Genomic DNA, 21,109 nt, shown 5'->3' on the forward strand with positions numbered 1-21,109 from the left:
CAAATATCACCAGAGAAGCAGGTGTGTGACACAGACCCTTGGCAGACAATGTTCTTTTCAGCTGCGTCTACCCTGGTGGAAGGAAGTAGAGATGAGGCCAAAATCCTAGCCCGCTGTCCACCTGCTCTCCTGGGGACAGTGCCCTCCTGCCCATCAACCTGCTTTAGGTTCATGCTGAGGATGGCTCTCAGGGAGACTGTGCCAGCCCAGGGCCAGGGAGAAGGGGGCAGGAATGGCGGGTAGGGGCAGCCCCGTTGAGCCAGTCAGGATGGGTAGGGAAGAAAGAGAAGGACTGCCCTTTGCTCGAGCTGCTCATTACCCAACAGGGGTTTGGGCGACGCAAGGTGGTGACAAACATCCACAAAATAGGTAGAGGAAGATCTAAGGCCACCCAGCAAGTGTTGCTCAAGTGGTAACATACCAAGGATGCCAAATATTTGTCACATAGTGGCCCTCTCCCTTGCCACATCCATAGCAGACTCTACCAGTTGAATACTGTGCTCATGAGCCTGTTTGGTTCCATGATCCTCTGCAGGCAGCCATTACCAATCAATCAAAACTGGCATGTGAGAAGTAACCCATTTGTCATCCTTTCTAAAAGCCCTTAAGACACATCTGTGCTGGCAGTGGGAATCCTATAAAGCTATGCTGAATGCCTCAGGCCTTCCAGAAGTTTCTGCCTCCTGCCCTCACCTCCACATACATCCCTTCTCTGTGGTTTCAAATCTTGGGTCTCCCTTCTCACCCTGATATGTGTACTTGGGAGCCTGTCCCAGGAGATTTTGCCCCAGTTGTGCCCGGACTGCAAGCTCCAGAGTCCAGCCCAGGCACCAAAGGCTCAGCAGCTCAGCCCTCCAGCCTCCTTCCCCAGAGGGAGAGAGTAGAGAGATGGTTCTGGCTGGAGCTATCAGGGTTTATTTGAAGACTGGAGAGGACTCAAGGGTCTGGACTGGCAGCCTGTCACCCAGCATGAACCTGGAATGGACCAGCGCCCTGGAGGATGGACTCAGAGTCTCTGCAGAAGTTCCCATTCTAAGCATGACCCTGAACCAAGTCCTGGCTCTCTGCTCCCCACCTCCATCCAGGCTGGGGTATATCTGAAACCAGCCCAGAGGCTGTCAGCACATGAGAGACATGCCCCTGCCCAGCTGAGCACTCCCTTCCTGCTGCCACTCTGTCCTGGCTCCCCAACTCCATCACCCAGGGCTCACCGGTGTTCCCTCAGTTCTCCAGCACAAGCCCCTGGTCACTGGGAGGCTCTTACACTGTGTCTCAATTTGCAAAATTCATGAAGAAGATCAGCACCAAGACAGGCCTCCTCTTCTTCTCTGCCCACCTAGAAAGGGCCTCGATTCCCAAGCGGGTCCTGCCTTCCTGCAGAACAGTTTCCTTCTGGGGCCTGGCTTCCTCACATCCCCATCTGAGGACTGCCTGAACCTGAACTGCTGTGAGAAAGGACCATTCTTGGACCCATCCCAGACCTCCAGGAGAATCTCCGTGGGGCCCAAGGACTTTGTATGTTGGGTAGGAGCCCCAGGAGATCTTGGGCAAGCTGGAGTTTGAACACTCACTCCCCTAGAGTGACATTCACTCATTTTGCAAGTACGTATCAGGGTTTATGCTAACCAGGTCCTGTGCTGGACACCAGAATGATGAAATGGGGGGAGGGGGTGGTGCAGAGGCCCAAATCCATGCTCCTGCTGCCGGTCACCACCTGCGCTGGGCTGGGAGTGGCTCTGGGTCCCAGAGTACCCTGGGCTTAGAGACAAAACAATAGTCATGTCAGCAGCTGCAGGTCCCAGGGGGACACCCCTGGTTTCCTGCATTGCCAAGGACATGAGATGTCTCCCTCCTACTAGCTAACCCCTAGCTTCCCAAGGTAGCATTAGCTGCTAGCTCTAGTAATAACCATAGCTAACACTTATGCAGTACTTTACATGCATTAACTAGGCCCTTTATATGTTAAATCATGACTCTTACATCACCTCGAGGTAGGTACTCTTACTGCTCCCATTTTGTGGAAGTACAGGCAAATTGAGGGACAGGGACCCACCCAAAATGACTGACACAGTAGACTCCCTCCTCCTCCATGTTCTTGATCACTATGCCTTGCTGTCCTCTGAGCTTCAGGGGCAGGATGCTACTCCAGCAATGCCAGTCCCGGTTCTGGGGGTGTGGGGGTATGGTAGGGAGAGGCAGTGGGTGGAAACTGGCCAGACGTCCTCTCGGCCATCAGCCTGGCCTGCCCAGATACACCAGGCTGACCCTTCACCGACTCGTGGGCTGGGCAGGGAGGCGGTGGGTGGCATGTATGGGGGGTGGGCAGAGCCAGAGTCTGTGGGTGAGCAGCCTCTTGCCGCATCCTCAAGGCATCCTTGCTCTAAAACCAACCAGCCCTGGGAGAGCCGAACAGAGCTGCCATTTGTCAGTCTTTGGGTGGGGCGTGGGTCAGGGATCCTGTCACCCAGAACCATCTCTGCCATCAGTCACTACTCTGCTCAACCAAGGCATCTGGTGGCAAGGGGGCCGATGTTCCCCCCTGCAACATTCCAGATGCGACATGAATTCCTAAGGGTTGGAAATGTGAAAAGAACATGAAATCAGCTGTAGTTGCAGCTCCGTTTGTTCTACAGTGATGTTAGAACTGCCACCTTTTCATCAAATACGAAAAGAAAAAGACAAACCCAGAGGGCTGGAGGAGGTTAGATGGGAGTCACCCAAGTCCCAGGCCCAGAGCCCCAAAGTGCCCAAGTGTCTCAGACCGTGGACAGCAGCACACGCTCCCACCCCCCAGTGCCAGCCAAGCAGCCCCCAGACATTTTAGCCTCTGTCGGCTTCCCAGCATCTCTTCTCCCCGTTCCTACTGCCTTCACTCGGTCCCCTTCCTGGCCCTTTGGCGAGGACTGTCCCTGTAGGCAGGTCTCCTACCCTGTCCCACATGCCCACAGACCTCTCCTTAGCCCTCAGAGCCTGAGACACCTACTGGCTCTCCTTGGGTGGAGGACAGAGGGGTGAGAGGAGAGGGGGCAGCCTCTGCCTTACCTGAAACAATGGTGTAGCCAATGCCCCGGGGACGTCCTTTATCCTGGTCTATGGCGGTGATGATGCGCACCGTCGTGCCCTGGCAGAAGAGAGGAGGGACTTGAGTTTGGATCCCCTGGCTGCTGTCTTTCTTTGCAGCTGTTATGGCACCCACAGCTTCCCTCCCCAGGCTGATCCTGGCTGCAAGGGCAAACCAGGAAGTAGGTGCCAAGGGCTCAGGCCTCAGCTGCCCTGGGCACACACTGCAGTTCCCAGGCAAACACCCTGTGGTCCATGGGGAGGCCCAACCTTACCGATGCTATCATTCCCCTTTCCCCTTCCCATATCCCTTGTTCAGATGGACCACCATGGAAGAAGAACCGATGAGGAGCATCCAGCGAAGAGAAAAGAGATCTGGTCTCTAGCTCAACCACCCATCACATTGCTGTGTGACCTGAGGAAGGTTACTGCACCTCTCTGGCCTCACTTTCCCCCCCACCTTAATAAGAATAACAGCAAAAAGCTTGGGACCTTGTTTTCACCGGGGTCTGAATAAAGGCGAACATGATGGATCAATTACCTTAGGGATGAAAGCATAAATCGTGAAAGCATGTACCTCGGGGGATGGCCATGGCAACTCCGGAGGCTGCCATGGCCCTAGGAACCATGGCCCACACAGTGCTGTGCCTGGCAATTCCTGCTTGGAATGGCTCTTCCCACACCCCTATTCATTCTCTCTGCAGCACTGGTGGAGAAGGGGCCAGGAGTTGGAACTAATAGGATGGGGAGCCAGGGGAATGCGTTCTTGGGGAGCACAGCCTACGGCATGAAGTCAAGGATATCTGAGCAGACAGCTGCTATACACATATAAGGAGTGTGAATACACATGTGACTCAGATGGAGCCATGTGTATGTACCAAAAAGGGGAGAAGTACACCTGGAGGAATTGGCAACCTGTTGTACAGATGGCAACATTCAGCATGGGTCATGAAGCATGAGTAGGAGTTTGCCAGGGAGAGAACATGACGAGGAAGGTGCTCTGGGTAGAAGGCAGAGCTCAGCCTAGTGCTTGGAGGCATAAGACTGTCCTAGGAAGAGATCCTGGCATACAACTGGCACATTCAAATATCAATTAATGGGTTAGTTGATTGACTGAATAAACAAATGAACAAACAAGAGTTTGTTTAAACCTTCACAGAGCCCTTAAACCTTAGGGTTTAAGGTCACCGCCACCACTCGCTGAGTCACCCCTTGCCCGGGGCAGCCTTTACCTGGCTCCCCAGGTCCTATCGCACCATGGCCAGTGCCAGCCACGCCTGCCCACCTTGCTTGCCTGAGGCTCTGGTTCCAGGCCACAGTGTTCCCCTGGGTGATAGAGAGCAAGACAAGCCTGTCCCCACCCCCTAGGGAAATGTCAACTCTGGCATCTGCATGGCTAATGAGGGGCTCTTGTGGTCTTGGCCACTTCTCTACACTCACTGTCTATCAGCAGGAGGCTGAAGCCTGCGCTGCACCCCCACCCCCCTCACCTGTGCAGAGAGGCTTGTTCCCTGACAGGCACACCCTGCGCTTTTGTGGGACAAGCTGCTCCTCCTCTAACTCCACCCAGTCTTGCTGCCATGACACAGCAGGGGCACCCCCCCACCTCACCCTCCCCAGGCACTGGTATCCCTTCACAGCAGTTGCTCCACGCTCTCCTGGCCTGCTAGGATAACTAGGCCTGAGGCCCACCGGAGCACCACCCCAGAGAGTCACTAAGCAGTACTCAGGGGCAACTGCACGTTCCAGGCACACATGCAGGGCAAGGCTAGGCCAGGCCCCGGATAGTGATCCTCAGGAGGAGGCACGAGGGGGCTGGTGTAGGCCTGTGTAGAGGAGACCTGGCGACCAAAGTGCCCTCAGTCCTCAGAGCCCGTGCTGGGCTCCTGCATAGGGCTGCCCAGAGGCCTCCTGGGCGGGCAGGGCTCTGTGGAGGGCAGTTGGTTCACCAGGACAGGAGGACAATGGGGACTCTTCCCACAAGAGTCATACCCAAGCTTCCATGAAGCAAGGTCTGACAGGCTCCTGGCAAAGTCTGGGGTTTCATCTCTTTTTGGGTAAATAAATCCACTTTTAATAAAACCCTGAGCTTTTAATACAAGTGCAGCCAGAAAGACTGGAAATGTTATGAGAAGGAATTAACAGGGAGGAATGAGGGCTCCTGGGAGCCCACAGCTCTTGTTTCAGAGGCTCAGTGATTATATTTTCAATATACTGAAACTTATTTCCAAAGACAGGGGATGGAGAAGTGCGGCTGTGCTCGACCCAGAGCCGGCCCCGCTCCCAAGGGCACGCGGCCTGCTGTGCTTCTCCAGGGAGCCAGTCCAGCTGCGGTGTGTACCAGGGTGCGACCTGCCAAGGGCATCTGCCCTTCACAGGAATCCACATTTCAGGGAGTAGGAAGCCTCCTGAGAGAGAGGCTACAGCGTGCAGGCCTGCAGGGGCCCAGCTGTTTGTGATGGGAGGAGCGGACAAGCACCACAAGCTGGTTAAGGGTTTGACTCTGCTGCCAGACTGCATGCGCTCAAATCCTTTAAGTTACCTGTAACCTCTTGCTGCCTTGTTTTCCCCATCTATAAAATGGGTAAAAATCACAATCCCCAGCCCTCAGCAGCCGATAAACGTGAAGCACTCAGAACAGCACCTGACGTGCGGCAAATGCTATAAACGTGATTGTTACTATTTATTTGGGCCTAGAAGCGCTGTGTGCATCTGAGGACAACTCAGGGGCCTCTTCCCAGAAAATGCACATCCACGTGGTTTTTTCCAAAGAATTTCAGCAAATTCAGACTCCCCAACACCCCACATTAATCATCTCTACCTAGCGGCAAGGGGCTTTCTGTGCATCATGAGGACAGCTAGCAGCCTCCAGGGCAGAACTGGCATGAGTGGAGTGCCCACGATGTGCCACTGTGTGGGGCACCCAGCAAGGTTCCCCCTCTCTCTTTCCTCACATGGGGGTACGTGTGAGCAAACTAAAGCTCAGAGTGCTCAGGGATTTGCTGAGGGTCACAAGGTGCAGTGGGGAGGGGAAAGGGGCGGGGTGACTGGGGAAATGGAGGGCCATGTGGGGTGGGCCCGGGGGACCCCATTGCTCTCTGGAGGAGGCAAGGGCTCAGGGCTCTGCACCCAGTGGGTGTGCCAAGCTGAGATGTGGGTGAGGTGTGAGAGGCAGTCCCAGCCTCTGAGGCCCGGGCAGTGGGGACACAGTGGAGAGAAGCTGGACTTCTCCAGAAGGGAGCAAGTCTCTTCCCTCTGTGGCTTGTCCCTTCCAAAGATGCCCTTGTCAGGAAAACCATGGACACAGGAGCCCAGCTGGGCTGTGCGTGGCCTCAGGGGTCCATGTCCTCCTCCTTCTCAGCAAGCTCAGCCGGGACACCCCCTACCCCATTTCCATGACGGGATTAAGGACTTGAAAGGTGAATGGGCAGCTTGCTTCGGGAACAGGAGGCGTCCTTGGAGGGGGCAGGCTGGTGGGGGCTGAAAGGGACTTCCGATGAGAGCTGCCACAGCAGATTCTGAGGTAGCAAATCCTATTTCTCAGTCCTTAATTCCAGTCAATTCCAGTCGAAGGGCTGATAGGCATCGGCTGGCAGTAATTTGTGCAGTTTATCCGCTCTTTTCACCTTCTATCGGCCCTTCACTGACGGGCAGGCCGACATGCTGCTGCTCGAGTGAGGAAATTAAAATCTGATGCAATAATCCCAAATAAGAAGGATTTTATTAGGTAATATATACACTTTAGATGAGGCATGCTAGCCCGATACGCTGATAGGGGGAGGCATACATGCTGCGAGCCGCAGATAAAGAGGGGGAGTTGGGGAGAATGGGGAAAGGTCCGGTTGGGGCCCCGGGGCAGCAGAGGCAAGGCTGGGAATGGGGGTGCTGGGATCCTCTGGCCTGGGAGGCAGAGCAGGCCAGGGTGCATCTCAGCCTGGGCCTGGCCGGGGAATTGCTGCATTAAATCAGCGTTCTACACTGTCAAGGGACATGGAGGGCCCAGATCAAGGCACAGAAACCAATTAGCAGCCAGGAAAGATCAGGCTGGGAGTGCAGGGGAATCAGCCTGCAGGACAGAGGCTCTGCAAAAAGCGAGGGAACTCGAGAACTCCTCACGTGTGGAGACCAGAGGAAGGGCAGAGGTGTGTGGACACAGAGGTGGATTCTGTGGGCACCAGTGGAGCCGGGCAAGGCTGGAGGGTCTGAAACCCTCAATGCGCTGCCTTCTCTGGCTCCCCCAGCCCAGCCATAAGCCAAGCTACGGGGTTCAAGCCTGCACCACCCAGATTGAGGGTCTAGCAGATCCCTGGGCATGGGCCTTAGTGCCCTTGTGGAGACAAAGGAGCAATACTGGCGAGGCAAAGAGACATCAAGATCCCTGTCCCCGAGAGAGGAGAATCATAGCATATGCCAAGAAATGGAGCATCAGGAGACCGGGAGTTAAGGAGGGCAAGGATCTGGTTTGCTGAGACTGAGGGGGCTGCCCTAGCAGGAGCCTGTGGGATCACCTGGACAGCAGAGGGCATGGCTTAGCATGGGGCCTGCACATGGGACAGCCTCATCAATGTGTGATGGGTGCATAAAAGGATGAAGTGCAGACTGAATGGATGGACAGCTCCGAAATCTGCAGGTCTGAAGTGAAAACACGCACACTGAGCATTGCACGAAATACTAAAAACAATACTAGAAAAAGACAACTTAGGGGTCTCAGGGGACACTCACACCAGGAACACACATCTTGCCAACTATTACGACTCTGAAAGGAAGCTGAAGCTGGGAGCCCCAACCCAACCTGGCTACTGTAATTGACTGACCAGGTCACTGCCCAGCGTAGTTTAACGTCCGCTAATTGGCAGCACTTGCTGTGTGTTTAATGTGCATTATCTCCAACCATTAAAACCCTAAGGCGAGGGAGGCACCACTGCAGGCACAATTATCCCCCTTTCCCAGTGAGGAGGTGGTCAGGAGGCTGTGTGATTCAGCCAAAGTGAGTACGGCAGTGTGGGACTCCTTTGAGCTCCTCTGCCAGCCCGGCCACCACCGTGTCCTGTACTTCAATCTAGTTGGCCTTGGGCATCTTCCCTGCCCTTAGCCCTGGGCATGATGCCCTGGAGACCCAAAGGAAGGCTGAGATCATGTTCCAGAGACGCAAGTACCTTGATTACTGGGGGCTCAGAAGTAGCCCACATATATAGGTAACATTACAGGCAAGACTATAATTAAGTGGAAAATTATGCAGCATAGAGAGAGTTAATTCTACCAGGGTTGAGGGAGAGGAATTGCTATCTCTGGGACAGTAGGGAAGAAGCCAGGGAAAAAATTATGAGAAAGGTAGAGTGAAAAAATTATAAGAAAGGTAGAATGGGTGGGTGGACTTTGGGCTGGTGACAAGAGCAGGCACAGGGGTGGAGAGGGTGCAGGAGGGTGAGTCTGCCCAGGGTGTTGGTCTGCCCAGGGTGAGGGTGCCTGTTCATTTGTCCATTCCATAACCATCTCCTGAGCACACACTGTGTGCTATGCCCACAGCAGACCCCGTCCCTGCCCGACTGCACGCTTCCAGCCCTTCAGGGTAGCAGAGGTGGGGCAAGTTGTTCAAGAGTGCTGAGCACTCAGGAGATGCCCAGGGGCCATGGGCAGATTGTGGGCCCTGCCTCATCTGAAAATAGCATGTCACGGCTGACCTGATGCTGTAAAGGTATTGGCCTGGCAAAGTTGGGCTAGGGGCAGAGAGAAAGGGGGCTAGGAAAGTCATGGGAAATGGGCTGGGCTGCACTGAGAAGAGTCAGCCTTCAGTCTCAAAAGCTGGGGCTCCCACTGCCCACAGAATGCTAAGAAAGAGAAGGCTGGGGAATTGGGGGCATTGATCTGTCCCCTTCTACTCTCAAAGCAGCTTCAAACATTCAACAGTAGCAGGCTGGAAAGGATCCTGCTTCTTGGAGCCTCCCTCCACACCTGCCCCAAGAAGGAAGTGGCCGAATGCCAGCCCCACACACCAGGAGACTGGGGCCTCGTGCTCTGAAGGGAGGCCAGTGGTCAGGGCAGCCCTGGTCTCCAAATGAGGGGTCAGGCCCAGGAGCACAGCCTGCACCCCAGTCAAGGGAAGCTCGCCTGTCACGCTCAATTCTGTGAGCCTGTGCAGAGGTGTGGGTGGGGCCCTGAACACCCACGAGCCTCAGGCGGGTGCCCCACTTTGCTCCCAAAGCTGAGTCCTTCCTCTAAGCACACTGAGTTCCCTCAAAAGAAGGGGCTCATTTATCTTTCCCCAAATGCTGTTCCCTAAGCTGATGACCAGGGATTGTGACTGCCTAGGGGAGGTAGCTTTTTCTAATTTTTCCACCCAGAGCCGGTGTTGCATCCAAGTTTGCACAGACGCACGAGTGGTTATGAGACTAGAGATGGCTGCCGTTGCCCATCTGGCCCACAGCTGAGCAAAGCTGCCCCACCCACAGCCTTGCAGAGTGGGCCGAGGCATGTTTTGTCCTCTAAGACACCCATGGGTAGCCGATCTACAGGCTGGTGACCTATGACCTTGCAACACACCAGAAAAATCAGGAGCCTTTCTTGGAAACCTGGACTTAAGAAATCCAAAGACTGGGCGTTAGGGAGGGCAGCAGGAGCTGCAAGCTCGCAGGGAAGAGCTGGGGCCAAGAGAGCCCTTGAAGAAGGGCAGCTGCCACCATCTCTGGCAGTGCTCATCAGCAGAGAGGGACAGACTGACACGGCAGGGACACAGCTGAGCTACACTGATGTTCTGTGGAGCCAGACTGAGCCTAGATCCATTCTCCAGCCCAGGCTGGATTTTGCATGGGATCCCCATCCCTCCACATAAGTCTGTCTGAATGGCTCCCCATTACTTGCCCTGGAAGCCTTTGTTCTTTGCCACAAGGAGCCCCTGGGGTAGAGTGAGAGGGTGAGGAGATGGGCATGGTGTGAAGAGTGGCTGGGGTTTCACTGTGCCAGGACACCCATCACTGCCACGCACAGGGACTGTGCAGGAGCCAAGGAGGAGCCCAGCCCACTACAGGGCTAATCCCTAACAGGAGCTCGGAAGGAAGTCCCTCAGGGCCAGGAGTCTTACCGGAGGAGAATGCTCGTAGATGTTGGTACTGTAAGGCAGGTTGATGAAGATGGGGTCCATGTCCTGGACGTCTGTGATGATGATGGCCAAATTGGCCAGGGTGGACAGAGGCCTGGTCTTATCTTGATCCTTAGAGAGCAGAGAGAACATACAGCCTTAGGCTGAGTGATGGTGGGGACACTCACACACATATGTACACACACACAGACCTGCACTGTGCAGCACATATGTGCAAACACACGCGCACACACACACACACACCCATGCTCTTGCACTCCAGCAGGGAAGGGCTTGGTTAAAGGAAGCTTAAGAACTCTAAGAACCCGCGGTGATTTCTGAACTGTACAGGAAAACACAAACAGCATCCCCAAGGTCCAGAGGAAGACAGCTTATCCAGTGTTACAAAGCAGGGCTGGGGTACAGCTAGACCTCCAGCCCCTAGCAGCCCGGGCCTGACTTCCTTGGACGTCGGGTGGTGGGATGACCAGCTTGGAGTAGATATGGTGCCACCTTCAGCTCCTTTGCTGAGTTCAGCCGGGGGCCGCCACCCCTCTCTGTGCCCACTTCCTGTCCCCACTCATCCTAGGGCAGCAGGGGATTGACAAGGATGGGGACTCCTCTGAAGAAAGGCCACAGAGGGGATTACTCTGGCACCTGCGTTCCTGCATTCATGAGTCCCTTGCTTTGGGCTGGGGTTTTACGGGTTAAGGACTTTTCCCAGTCTAACCAGCAGGGGGAGCTCCAGGGTCTGTGACATTTGGGGGACTCCAAGAAAGAATCCTGAGAGGTCACATAGGCCATCCCCCTGTAGCCAGGCGAGCAATATTTAAACCGTCAGCTGGGAATTTCATTGTATAAAACCTCGCCAATGCATCTGTAGTCCCAGCTGCTCAGGAGGCTAAGGTGGGGCAATCACTTGAGCCCAGGAGTTTGAGGCTGTTGTACACCAAGATTGCACCTGTGAATAGCCACTGCACTCCAGCCTGGACAACACAACGAGACCCCCATCTCAAAAAAAATTTTTTTAATGCTTGGCAAGAAAGAAAACCCCAAACCTATCTCCTACTGTTTAAGTAGCCTGCTGCAACTGAATAAAAATAGCCAGCAGTAACAGTAACTGCAGTGCTTTGCACAGATCGAGGTGGCAGCCACTCTACCGGGCACTTCACTTGCATCTGTAGTTACAATGGGCCCATTATTCAGATGAGTTAACAAAGACTCAGAAAGGCTGAGTAACTTGCCCACAGTCATACACCTTCCAAGTGTGTAGCCAGAACTCAAACTCAGATCCTTTCACATAAAAATTTGCTACTAACAGTTTTGACTTAGAGCTCTAACACCAGTTCAGTCTCTTAATTTGCTGAGTAACCTCAAATGAGTTCTTTTTCCCTCTGGGAATCTGATGTCCTTTTCTGTGAGATGAAGGGGCTGAAGTGAATGACTTCTAAGGCCCCTCGGGCTGGAACATTCTCTGAGTTAAGATTTGAGGAGCGAATGTCCCCAGGTTAGATCTCCCTTGGTTTGTCTGGGGTGACTTGAATGATGCAAGGCATTCCTGGTGTTCCAAGAAGCCTGGTACCTGCTCCTGGCCTGCAGAGATGGAGCTGCAGTGTCTAGGAGAAGGGAGGGCTGGTTGTCTTTAGGAATCCTCAGGGACAGCCAAGGAGAGGGTGGGGGGGCCTTCAGGGATGGGAGTGCGTACTGCAAGGGAGGGGAAGGTCTGGAAGCAGGAGGTGAGCAGAGAGGTTCTCGGGGGGCAGGCTCTCAGGCTCCAGGACCAGAGCCCGCACCGCAGGCTTGGGCACTGCCCATGGGGAGAGCTCCCAGCCAGGGACCTGAATGACCACCAGGCACCCAGGACTAGAGTGGAGAGGCTCAAAACAAGTCCCCTGACCTCTTGGACAGGGGATGCCATCGGCTCTGATTTGCCATAACCAGGCTTTTTCAGGCAGCTGGCTTTTGTCTAGCCTGGCACAGGCCCTCTCTGTCCCATACCTGTGGCTGCAGTCTTGCTCATGCCACAAATGCCCCTGCCCAGCCCACTCTGGACTCTGTGGTGGGGAAAGGGGAGGGATCCTGCCAGGCTCCCAGCTGTGACTCTGGGGCCCATGGCTGTCAGCAGCTTGTTCCCAGAGGATGCCTCAATTTCCCCATCCTGGTACCTGCTCAGCGGTGGCTGGGAACTCACACTGTTGCCTGTAATGCCAGGCACGAGAATCTCCTTCCTTGGGGAAGGGCTTAGCAGCCAAGGGCCCAGCGCCAGCCCCCAGAAGGACTTGGTGTCAGCTCCTCCAGAAGCAAGGGGGAAGCCATCTAGAGAGGGACTTCTAGGGCCCCTCCCGTTCTGCTGCTTCCAAGCATGATTTCTGGGAGAGTAATGGCAATTTAACTGTATTCATCATCCCAGCTTGAGCCCAGGCCTCCGGATAGGCCCCGCCACCCACATTCTTGCCTGTGCCCAGCTCTGGTCTATTCCACACGGTCCAAAGCCATTTTTATGGTGGATGGAAATTATTCGACAGCGGGCAAGCATCTGTGTGTTTCCGGGCCCTGGTGTGTGCAAACAGTGCGGTGGAGGGGCAGTGCATGTGTGGGTGCCGGGCTGCGTGCAAGGTGCAGGCGAATGTGCACAAAAAGCAAATCCTGGGCTTGCACGTCCTCTTGACCCCCGAAGTCAGTTTTACAAACAGTAGCACACAGCTCCTCCCAGGCAACTAACACTTAACCAGGGGAGAAGAAAAGAATGTGAGTGTCACCTGCAGTGACCTCCCTCACAGCCACTGGGCCAGAGACAAACAAGAAGTTTGCATTTCCTAGCTCTTGAGGCCTTTCTCTGCATCTTGGCCAAGCCTTGGGGCACCCCATCTTTCAAAACTGGATTCTCAACCCAGTCCAGATCCAGAGCCTTGGATCTGCAGCCTGTGACCTGCCACGGAGAGCCCCCAGCACTGCCTGCAGCCCCCTCGACAGCTATGTGAGTCAGGAGTGGATGCTGTGTGTCAGGCAGATGGGACCTGGAGGGGTGAGAGGGATTCCCATGTGTTTTTGCTCTTGGCACAAGCTTTGTCAACAGAATCTAAGGGACAACAGGCCAGCTTATGGCTCTGTTGCCAACTGATGGCTCCAGCTATGCCCCGACGTAGCAGCTGGGAGCAGGGAGAGGGGACGGGTAGGGGGAGGACCCTATTTAGAGTGTGGCTTGCCTATTCCCCAGGATCTCCCAAACAGCCGGCGCAAAGGGCATGCTGCAATGTTCTTGAGACCTGGAGATGTCTAGCCATGCGGCACGGTGGTCAGGGCACTGGACTGAGAGGTGGACAACCTGGGCTTGGGTTCTTGCTCCCCCACTACTCATGGGCTGTGTGACTCTCAGCAGAGTCAGCCATCTGATGGGATAATTACCCTCTCCTGCCTTCTGCCCTTGACTCGCTCATCTTGGAATTCGCAGGGGCCAGCAATGTGCTTGGCACAGAGGAATGCTGTGGAAGGACACCACTCTGTAGAGTAGAGCCAGGATGCCTGAACTCCTCTGGGCCCTGCATGTTGGACGGTGTCAGGACACAGCTGGGTGAACACCTCTGTCCTGTGTCCCAGAGAGCAAGAGGCGCCCTGCACTAAGAATGTCTCAAGGAGGTTACCCGAGCCGGAGTCAGGCTCCTGGGTGACCATCGAAAGTCACTGAATTGCTCCTGTGCCTCAGTTTTCTCATCTGCAAAATGGGCATCTTAACAATACTTATGACATAGGGATGCTTGAGGTTTAAAGTCCCTTCAAATGCTCAGCCCGGTGCCAGGGACACAGCACGAAGCCTCAGCAATGCCAGCCTCATTTCTATCATGACTGTCACCACTATTGTTATTACAGATCCTCGAGTGTGTGCCACCGGGTCAGTGTCCCATTGGAATGCCCCATTGCTCTCTTCCAGGGTGGGAAGAGGCAGCTGGAACTGCCGGGGCCCCAGCGTGGAGACTCACCGTGGCGTTGACCGTGAGCTGGTAGGCCTGTGTGGTCTCGTAGTCCAGCTCCCGGATCACTGTGATGATACCGCGGGCACTGTCAATGGCGAAGAATTGGGAGGGGGGCTGGAAGGAGTAGAGGACGCTGCCCCCTGCCCCCAAGTCGGGATCTGTGGCATTCACGATGAAGATGGGCGTCCCCACCGGTGTATTCTGGGGGTGAGAGCAAAGCAAGTACAAGGGTGAGCCGGCGCGGAGCAGCTGTGCCATCAGAGCCGAGTCCCCCAAAGCCCATTCTCTACATCCCTCAGCCGACCAGACCCGAGGCCTTGTCATTTTCATTCTAGGAGGGGCCCAAACATTTAAAATGCAGTATCTTTTTTTTTCCCTTCTTCTTCATTTTTTGATGGCCTCCTGGTGGCTGTAAACAGCACCAGTTCCAAAGATGATCTGCTGATCCTGGAGTTCTGGATGAGGGTCTTATGGTCCCCAAACCTGTTTCTTGGTGGTTTCGCTTCCTCTGTCAAATGCCCCTTGGCTGCCCAAGCTGCAGGCTTCTTTTCTGGGGACCAACCTCAAGCCTCCCTCCTGGCAGCCCTTCACAGACAGACCATGCACTTAATATAGGGGTGCTCTTCACAGGGCTCCGGGTCAGGCTGGAAAGGGCCTGCGGAGAACAATGCCATGGGGCTGCTGAAGGTTCTTCCTGGGTTTGTGGATTTGCCCCCATGAGCAGACAAGTGTCAACCTGAATGGGCAGGCTCACGTCCTGCCTGTTCCAGCCACTCTGTCCACTGGGGACAGGAGGCAGATGCAGGACACCCCTCTCCTCCTCCCCATCCGTGACTCCCCAGTGCCCTTTGCATAGAACACAGATCCTTGTGGTCCATCCCTGTTTCCCCCTTCACATTTTATTTCCTAGGGGAATGGAGCTATTTGTACTTCTAGAACCCAGCAGGCTCCCTCACACCTCTGGACATCTGAATGTGCTTTTCCTTTGCTAGGTTTACCCGTCCTAATTCAGCTGCTTGGAAGATGCTCATTCCTTCCAAAACAGAATGAAGTCTGCAAGGGGGCAAAGCAGACAAGTGCTAGAGTTTCAGGGATGGACAGACCATTTGTTGGAATCCCAGCCTCGCTGTGTGTCTTTGGGTTAAATACATAATCTCTCTGATCCTTAATCCCTTCACTGTACACTGAAGCTAATCATATCTCATAGGGTTAGTGTGAAGAATACACAAGCTCATGAGTGTAAACATTCCAGCACATAAGTGCTGAGAAGACAGTAGCTGTGATTTTAATTTCTGGAAACCTAGAGGGGCACAGACAAGGGCACCTTCAAGGGTGGGGTAGGGAGGTGTCAAGAAGCACTGATATCAACAGTACCATCCAGGGCATTCCCTGTCTACCCACCTCCCTGGCCCCATGATCCACCCAGTTTTGCCTTTCCCCAATCCCCGGTCCCTCAGTGGATTGCATCTCCAGGCCCTCTTGCTGGCTGGCTTCCAGTCGGGTTCTGCCAATGGGAAGTTCTGGTAGGAGCTCCCAGAGCAGGAAGAGAAAGAGTTTGGGGTCTTACTTCCTCTACCCCCTCCAGCTCTACCCCAGCAGGCTCTCCTCCCCAGCCCCAACTGTCAGTGGGCTCTGATAACACTATGTTCCTCTCCTTCTCCCTTCAGCCCTAGGGGTAGAACTTTCCCCTGTTGCTAAGCCCTGGGTACCTTAGCATCCCTTATTTCCACCTCTCCTCCCACTTGAGGAGATCTTTCTGAGGTTCTCAGCTAACCCACAGTTCTCTGTCCTGCCCTCTCTCTCTCTAGATCACACATAAGTGCCAGAGCCAGTCCCATGAATCCAGAATGAAACACTTCATGGGGGCCCACGGTTCCTGCCACAAGAAAGGATGACCACATTCTGATTTCAGAGCTGCCAGCCCCTTGTGTGAAAGTCTGTTTTTATACTTCATATGTATCTATATCTAGCCATGAATAATATAAGTTACTGTTTCATGGGTGTTTGTAAATAGATGGTTTTCATATACAAATAGATCACTCTGAAACTTGCTTTTTAATTCAACATTATGCTTTTATGTTTATTTGATTTGGTAATAAAAAATCTTCCAACGAAGAAAAGCACAGGACTCAACAGCTTCACTGGTGAATTCTACCAAATATTTAACAACAACAACAATAACAACAACCACCACCAAAACAGCCAGCCCTCACTTCAGAGCACTCGGCCAGTCTACTTAAACCACTCTGGATGAAGCTGGCGCCCACAGGAGAGGGATGGCTCCCGTGAGATGTCAGCTCTCCAGCTCCCTGCCTCGGGGAGGCGAGGACATTTGACTGTCCATACCGCATGGTCCTGGGGGAAGCCTCTCTGATCCTCCTGCATCTGATCAGAGGATTTAAAAGCAAGATTCAGGAAATGGTGGAAAAGGGGAAAAAGAAGTGATGGTCTCCACATCTGACCTTCTTGGATTATGTTTCATGCCCTGCGGTGAAAACCCATTTAATTTCTGCATAACTTAGAGAAGGTTTTAAATGGGCCTGGCAAGGAGCCATTCATATGCTTAGAAGGGACAAACTATTGGAGAGAAAAGAATGCTGACTTCCTGCATTTCAGGTCCTGGGCACCACGTTCTATCAGGGAAGTAGATGGGGGGAAGAAGGGGCGCTCATCAGCACATACACCGGGGGCTTCTCCGAGCACCCAGCTGCTGTTCCATGGAAAATGCACAGACGTGCACACAGATCTGCAGACTCAACACAAGCAGATTTGCTTTATGGGGCCAGGTGCATCTGGGTTTAGGCTACAGGGAGTGACACCTGGTGGCTCAGAGCATGAATTCTGAGTTAGACTCCCTAACTTTGAGTCTGGACTTTTCCCCTGGGAGATTACAGACATATGCTGTTAAACTTCTTTTTGGCCTCAGTTTCCTCATCTGTAAAATGGAGCTGTTAGCAGCTCCTACCTAAGAGTTCGACACTAGGCTGGCCAACATGGTGAAACCCTGTTTCTACCAAAAATACAAAAATTAGCTGGGTATGGTGGTGCATGCCTGTAATCCCAGCCACTGGGGAGGCTGAGGCAGCAGAATGGCTTGAACCCAGAAGGTGGAGGTTGCAGTGAGCCGGGATCATGCCACTGCACTCCAGCCTGGGTGACAGAGCAAGACTCTGTCTCAAACAAACAAACAAACAAACAAAAGAATTATATGAGATAAAGTGTGAAAAAAAGAGAGTCTCCCTGGGCCAGATACACAGCAACATTGAGCAATATTCAATAAATGGTCATTGCGCTTATTACTATAGTAATAAAATACCATTACAGGCAGGGTGAGATGAGCCCCACATAAAGGGGGAAGTATTATAAATAGTGTAAACAGTCAACGAATCTCTTCACCATGAACTTGGGACAAATGGGCACCTTAAAATTCAGAAAGAGAACATCTCCGCTGATTGGATCCTGGCTGCTGAAGACAAGATAAGGATGGAAGAGCCCCAGGAGACCCTCCACAATGGGCTTGAGAGCCTGTGAGGGGAGGGGTGGGATCTGAGGCAGGGGTGAGAGGGGCACCTGGGGGCCTGGGAGGAAGCCAGTCCTGACCATACACCACCCTGGATGGCTGGAATGCAGGAGCTGGAAGGAACCTTGGGGTCATCCAGTCCAGCCTCTCCATTTCCTAGGATGGACTACAGATGTGAAAATGAGCCCAGATGGGGGCGTGCCTTGCTCCAGGCCTCACAGGTGGATCATGGCAGAGTCCATGAGTGGAAATCGGGTGTCTTGACTCATACAGAGTGCTCTGTCCACCTCACCCAAAGAGATGCCAACCGCTGCCTCCCCGCCCACCCTCCTTCCAAGAACAGTTGCTCCTCATGACCACAGCTCTGCTCTAGATGATGGCTCTAGGCACTCTCATTTCTTCCAAGTAACTTCGGACCCAGGCCACATCAATCAGGTGGGGCCTGAGAAATTAAATCAATTTTCTCTGAGAATCTGAAAAGAAAGATCTTTGTTATCTGTCTGGAGTGAGCACCATGACAGGCCGAAAGCCACACACAAGCCACAGTTACAGGGTGGCAGAGATGCCACGGGCAGTCAGAGGAAGCCCACCTGCAGTGAGCGGAGCAGAACACAGTGCAGGAGACAAAACAGAAACGAGGGCCTCCAAGAGCCTCCTACCATGGCTGTCCCAGGCCCCACTGACTTTGTCTCCTGCCTGTGGCTGCAGTGCTATGACCTGCCTGTGCTGTCCTTTCTGTGGGCACCCCACTTGCTCACACTGGCTTGCATGGGTCTCAGCTCCTTGCTCCTGCCCCCAGAGCATGCCCAGCCATGGGCAGGGCCTCCTCATTTCCACGGCTCTACCCCAGGCTCACCCAGACCCTCTGCTGATGGGATTCTACCTCTTTAGCGCCCGCAGCAAGCAAAGTGCCAGGTCGCTGCTGCAGGACTGCTAATGAGGGCGCAGTGCCTGCCACACGAGGCTGGAGGTTACAATGGAGAGAAGAATAAAGGAGCCCGGGTAAATGCCAGCTCCCTCTTCATTTTAACTGTCCCCAGACACTCCTATTAACATGCAAATCCAGGTTGCAGGCAATTATCAGCATGTGCATGGGGAGGTGGCCGGATGGGCAGGGGATGGCCTGATCATGGACTTGACATAGTCAGCCAGGACAGGCCTTGAAGAGAGATGCTCGGCAGGGCCAGGCTTTGCCATCTGAGGACAAGGAGAAAGAGTGGAAGGTGTCGCTCTGGTGTCTGGGGTTGGGGCTCCGTGGTGTCTGGGGTTGGGACTGCATGGGCTGGAGTTGTAAGAAGCAGCACCAAGAGGCCTGTTTCAGCTGGGGGTTGGGTCTCTCCTTTCCAGGGCAGCTTCTCCCCACACCTCCATTGTGGAGACCGGCCCTGGGTCCACCTTCTTGCTGGAAGGGAGCAGCCGTGGTCTTTGGAAGAAAGACCCCACGGGGCATGATCACTTCTACTTCTGAGGGAGGCCTCTTGACCCACTTCTCTGCCCCACCCCTGCTTCCCTCCTCCCTTCCTTCATGGTACCCCCATGCCTGGTCCCACCTTTACGGCCCACCCTTACGGCTTCTGGGCCATTTCAAAGGAAGTATCCCCAAATGTACACCCATGCCTTCAGGGGACCAGGGAGCACGTCTAGGCATTATCCCCTTCAAAATTATTGCACCTGCCAGGTTGTCTCTCTCACCAAGTGACCCACACCATGCAGGTCGCAGGCAGGGCAGGTCCTGCCTCTTCCAGTTCCCATTTAAGCTCCATATCACTTCTGATGGACCTGCTGTAAATGGGCCACCCTGTGCAATTCAGAGACAAATAAATCTTTTTGCTACTCCTGGGGTGACAAGGGAATAGACTCTGGGAAAGTTCTGCCGTGCAAAGGATCTTGTTCGTTAATAATAATGATAAATAGCTCACTTCTCACATGCAGTGTGAGTTACATTACACTCCAGGCCTCTCCAGAGGTGGCTCGGGTGCTCACTGGAACAGGGTGAGGGAGCGCGTGCAGCGAGGGAGAAAAGGCCACAGGGAGAGGGGCAGAGAGGCAGGAAGGAGGAACCAGACAGAGAGAACAGTAAAGAAATGGGGGCAGGGAGGAGGGGCAGGGAGAAGGGAGAGCACAGGAACACAGAGGAAAATGCGGTGAGAACAGTAAGAGGGGCAGGACTGAGGGCCAGAGTGAAGACAGAATGAAGAGGAAAGAGAATTTGCAAGAGAAAAGGGAGGAAAGGAAACTTGGGGAGAAAGGAACTAACTGAAACAGGAAAATAAAAAGAGACATTCTAGAGGAAAAGTTATGAACACAGGAAAAGACGTACAAACATTAAGCAGCAAGAGAAAGGAAGACAGGAGAGAGAGAGAAAAGAAGGACGCCACACCCTCTCACCTTTGGGGTGCACCTACTCCCTTCGCCCCCTGTAAGACTTATGCTGTACCCTTGATCAAACTTTGGCAAAAAGCCCTACCATTTCCACCGTAGGTGCCATCTCTAAAGGCGTTATTAATATTTATGGAATGCTTGCTAGATGCCGCTACAGTCTTTAATATCTTATTATAGAGCCTGTTATAAAATGCATTAGTAATAAATTCCTGACAGATGGAGTTCTGACAAGGTGCAGGCGCCTCGGTGGATCAGAGCTGGTAACAGAGCCTCCTGTGCTGCTCAGAGGCTGGGCTGCTGCCTGCTGGGGCTGGGGTGGGGCGGGGAGAGGGGTTACTGGGATTCTGCCCCTCCGTCCTCTGCCCTCGGCTGCATTTTTACGCACCTTCACTCCCTGCTTCCTTTTCCCAGATGGGGAAAATGGAAGGTCAGAGAAATGAAGCCACTTGTGCAAGGTCACACAGATTGTAAGTGGTGGAATCAGGATTCAAAGTCGGGTCACCTTTCTGTGACCAGACCTCAGGATTCCAGAGATAACGATGGAGAGTGGGCTCAGGGCCCCTCCTAAGTGGGACTTCCTGGTCTGGAAGGGCTGCGGGTGAGGGTGGCAGCTGAAGAGGCCTCTAGGTAAGAGAACAGAGGATTGGTGGGAGCTTTAGCCTAAAAAGAGTTTCGGAAGGAAGGAGGGCACTCCGAAATTGCACACTTCCACTGAGAATAAGGAAAGGGGCTCCCACTGGAACAAGAAGAATTCAAGTCGGAGGCAAGGAACTTTCTGAACATGGGCTCCTGGGGCAGAGGAGAAACTGCACTTCAGTTTCTGTTGGACGCTAAAGCAGGTGCCTCTTCACTGGTGATTCTGGAGGCCTACTGGGATGCTTCGGGAGGATGTCACTCCCAAATATGGGGGTTTGTGGCATTCCAGCTTATGGGGGAGCAGTGATGGAGGAGAAATGGGGTCTATGAGAGAGGTGGGCTATGCTTCTTTCTCAAATAAGCAAGAAGGCACTTGAGCGCAGGAGGACAAGGTCCACAGAGGACAGTACAGGGGAGAGAAGCAGGAGGGGCGAGTGCCCACGGGGCATCAACACATATCTCAGG

At 53.8% G+C, this 21,109-nt stretch overlaps 1 protein-coding gene across 1 annotated transcript in view; it reads right to left on the reverse strand.

The window, feature by feature from the left end:
• Positions 1-21,109, reverse strand: part of CDH23 (cadherin related 23) — a 338,832-nt gene that overhangs the window by 153,661 nt on the left and 164,062 nt on the right. The window contains 3 exon segments of the mRNA XM_065520923.2: positions 3,043-3,121; positions 10,139-10,267; positions 14,113-14,307. Of these exon segments, the coding sequence (XP_065376995.1) occupies positions 3,043-3,121; positions 10,139-10,267; positions 14,113-14,307 (403 nt within the window).

The sequence above is a fragment of the Macaca fascicularis genome, chromosome 9 (assembly GCF_037993035.2).
Source record: "Macaca fascicularis isolate 582-1 chromosome 9, T2T-MFA8v1.1".
NCBI classification, from domain to species: domain Eukaryota; kingdom Metazoa; phylum Chordata; class Mammalia; order Primates; family Cercopithecidae; genus Macaca; species Macaca fascicularis.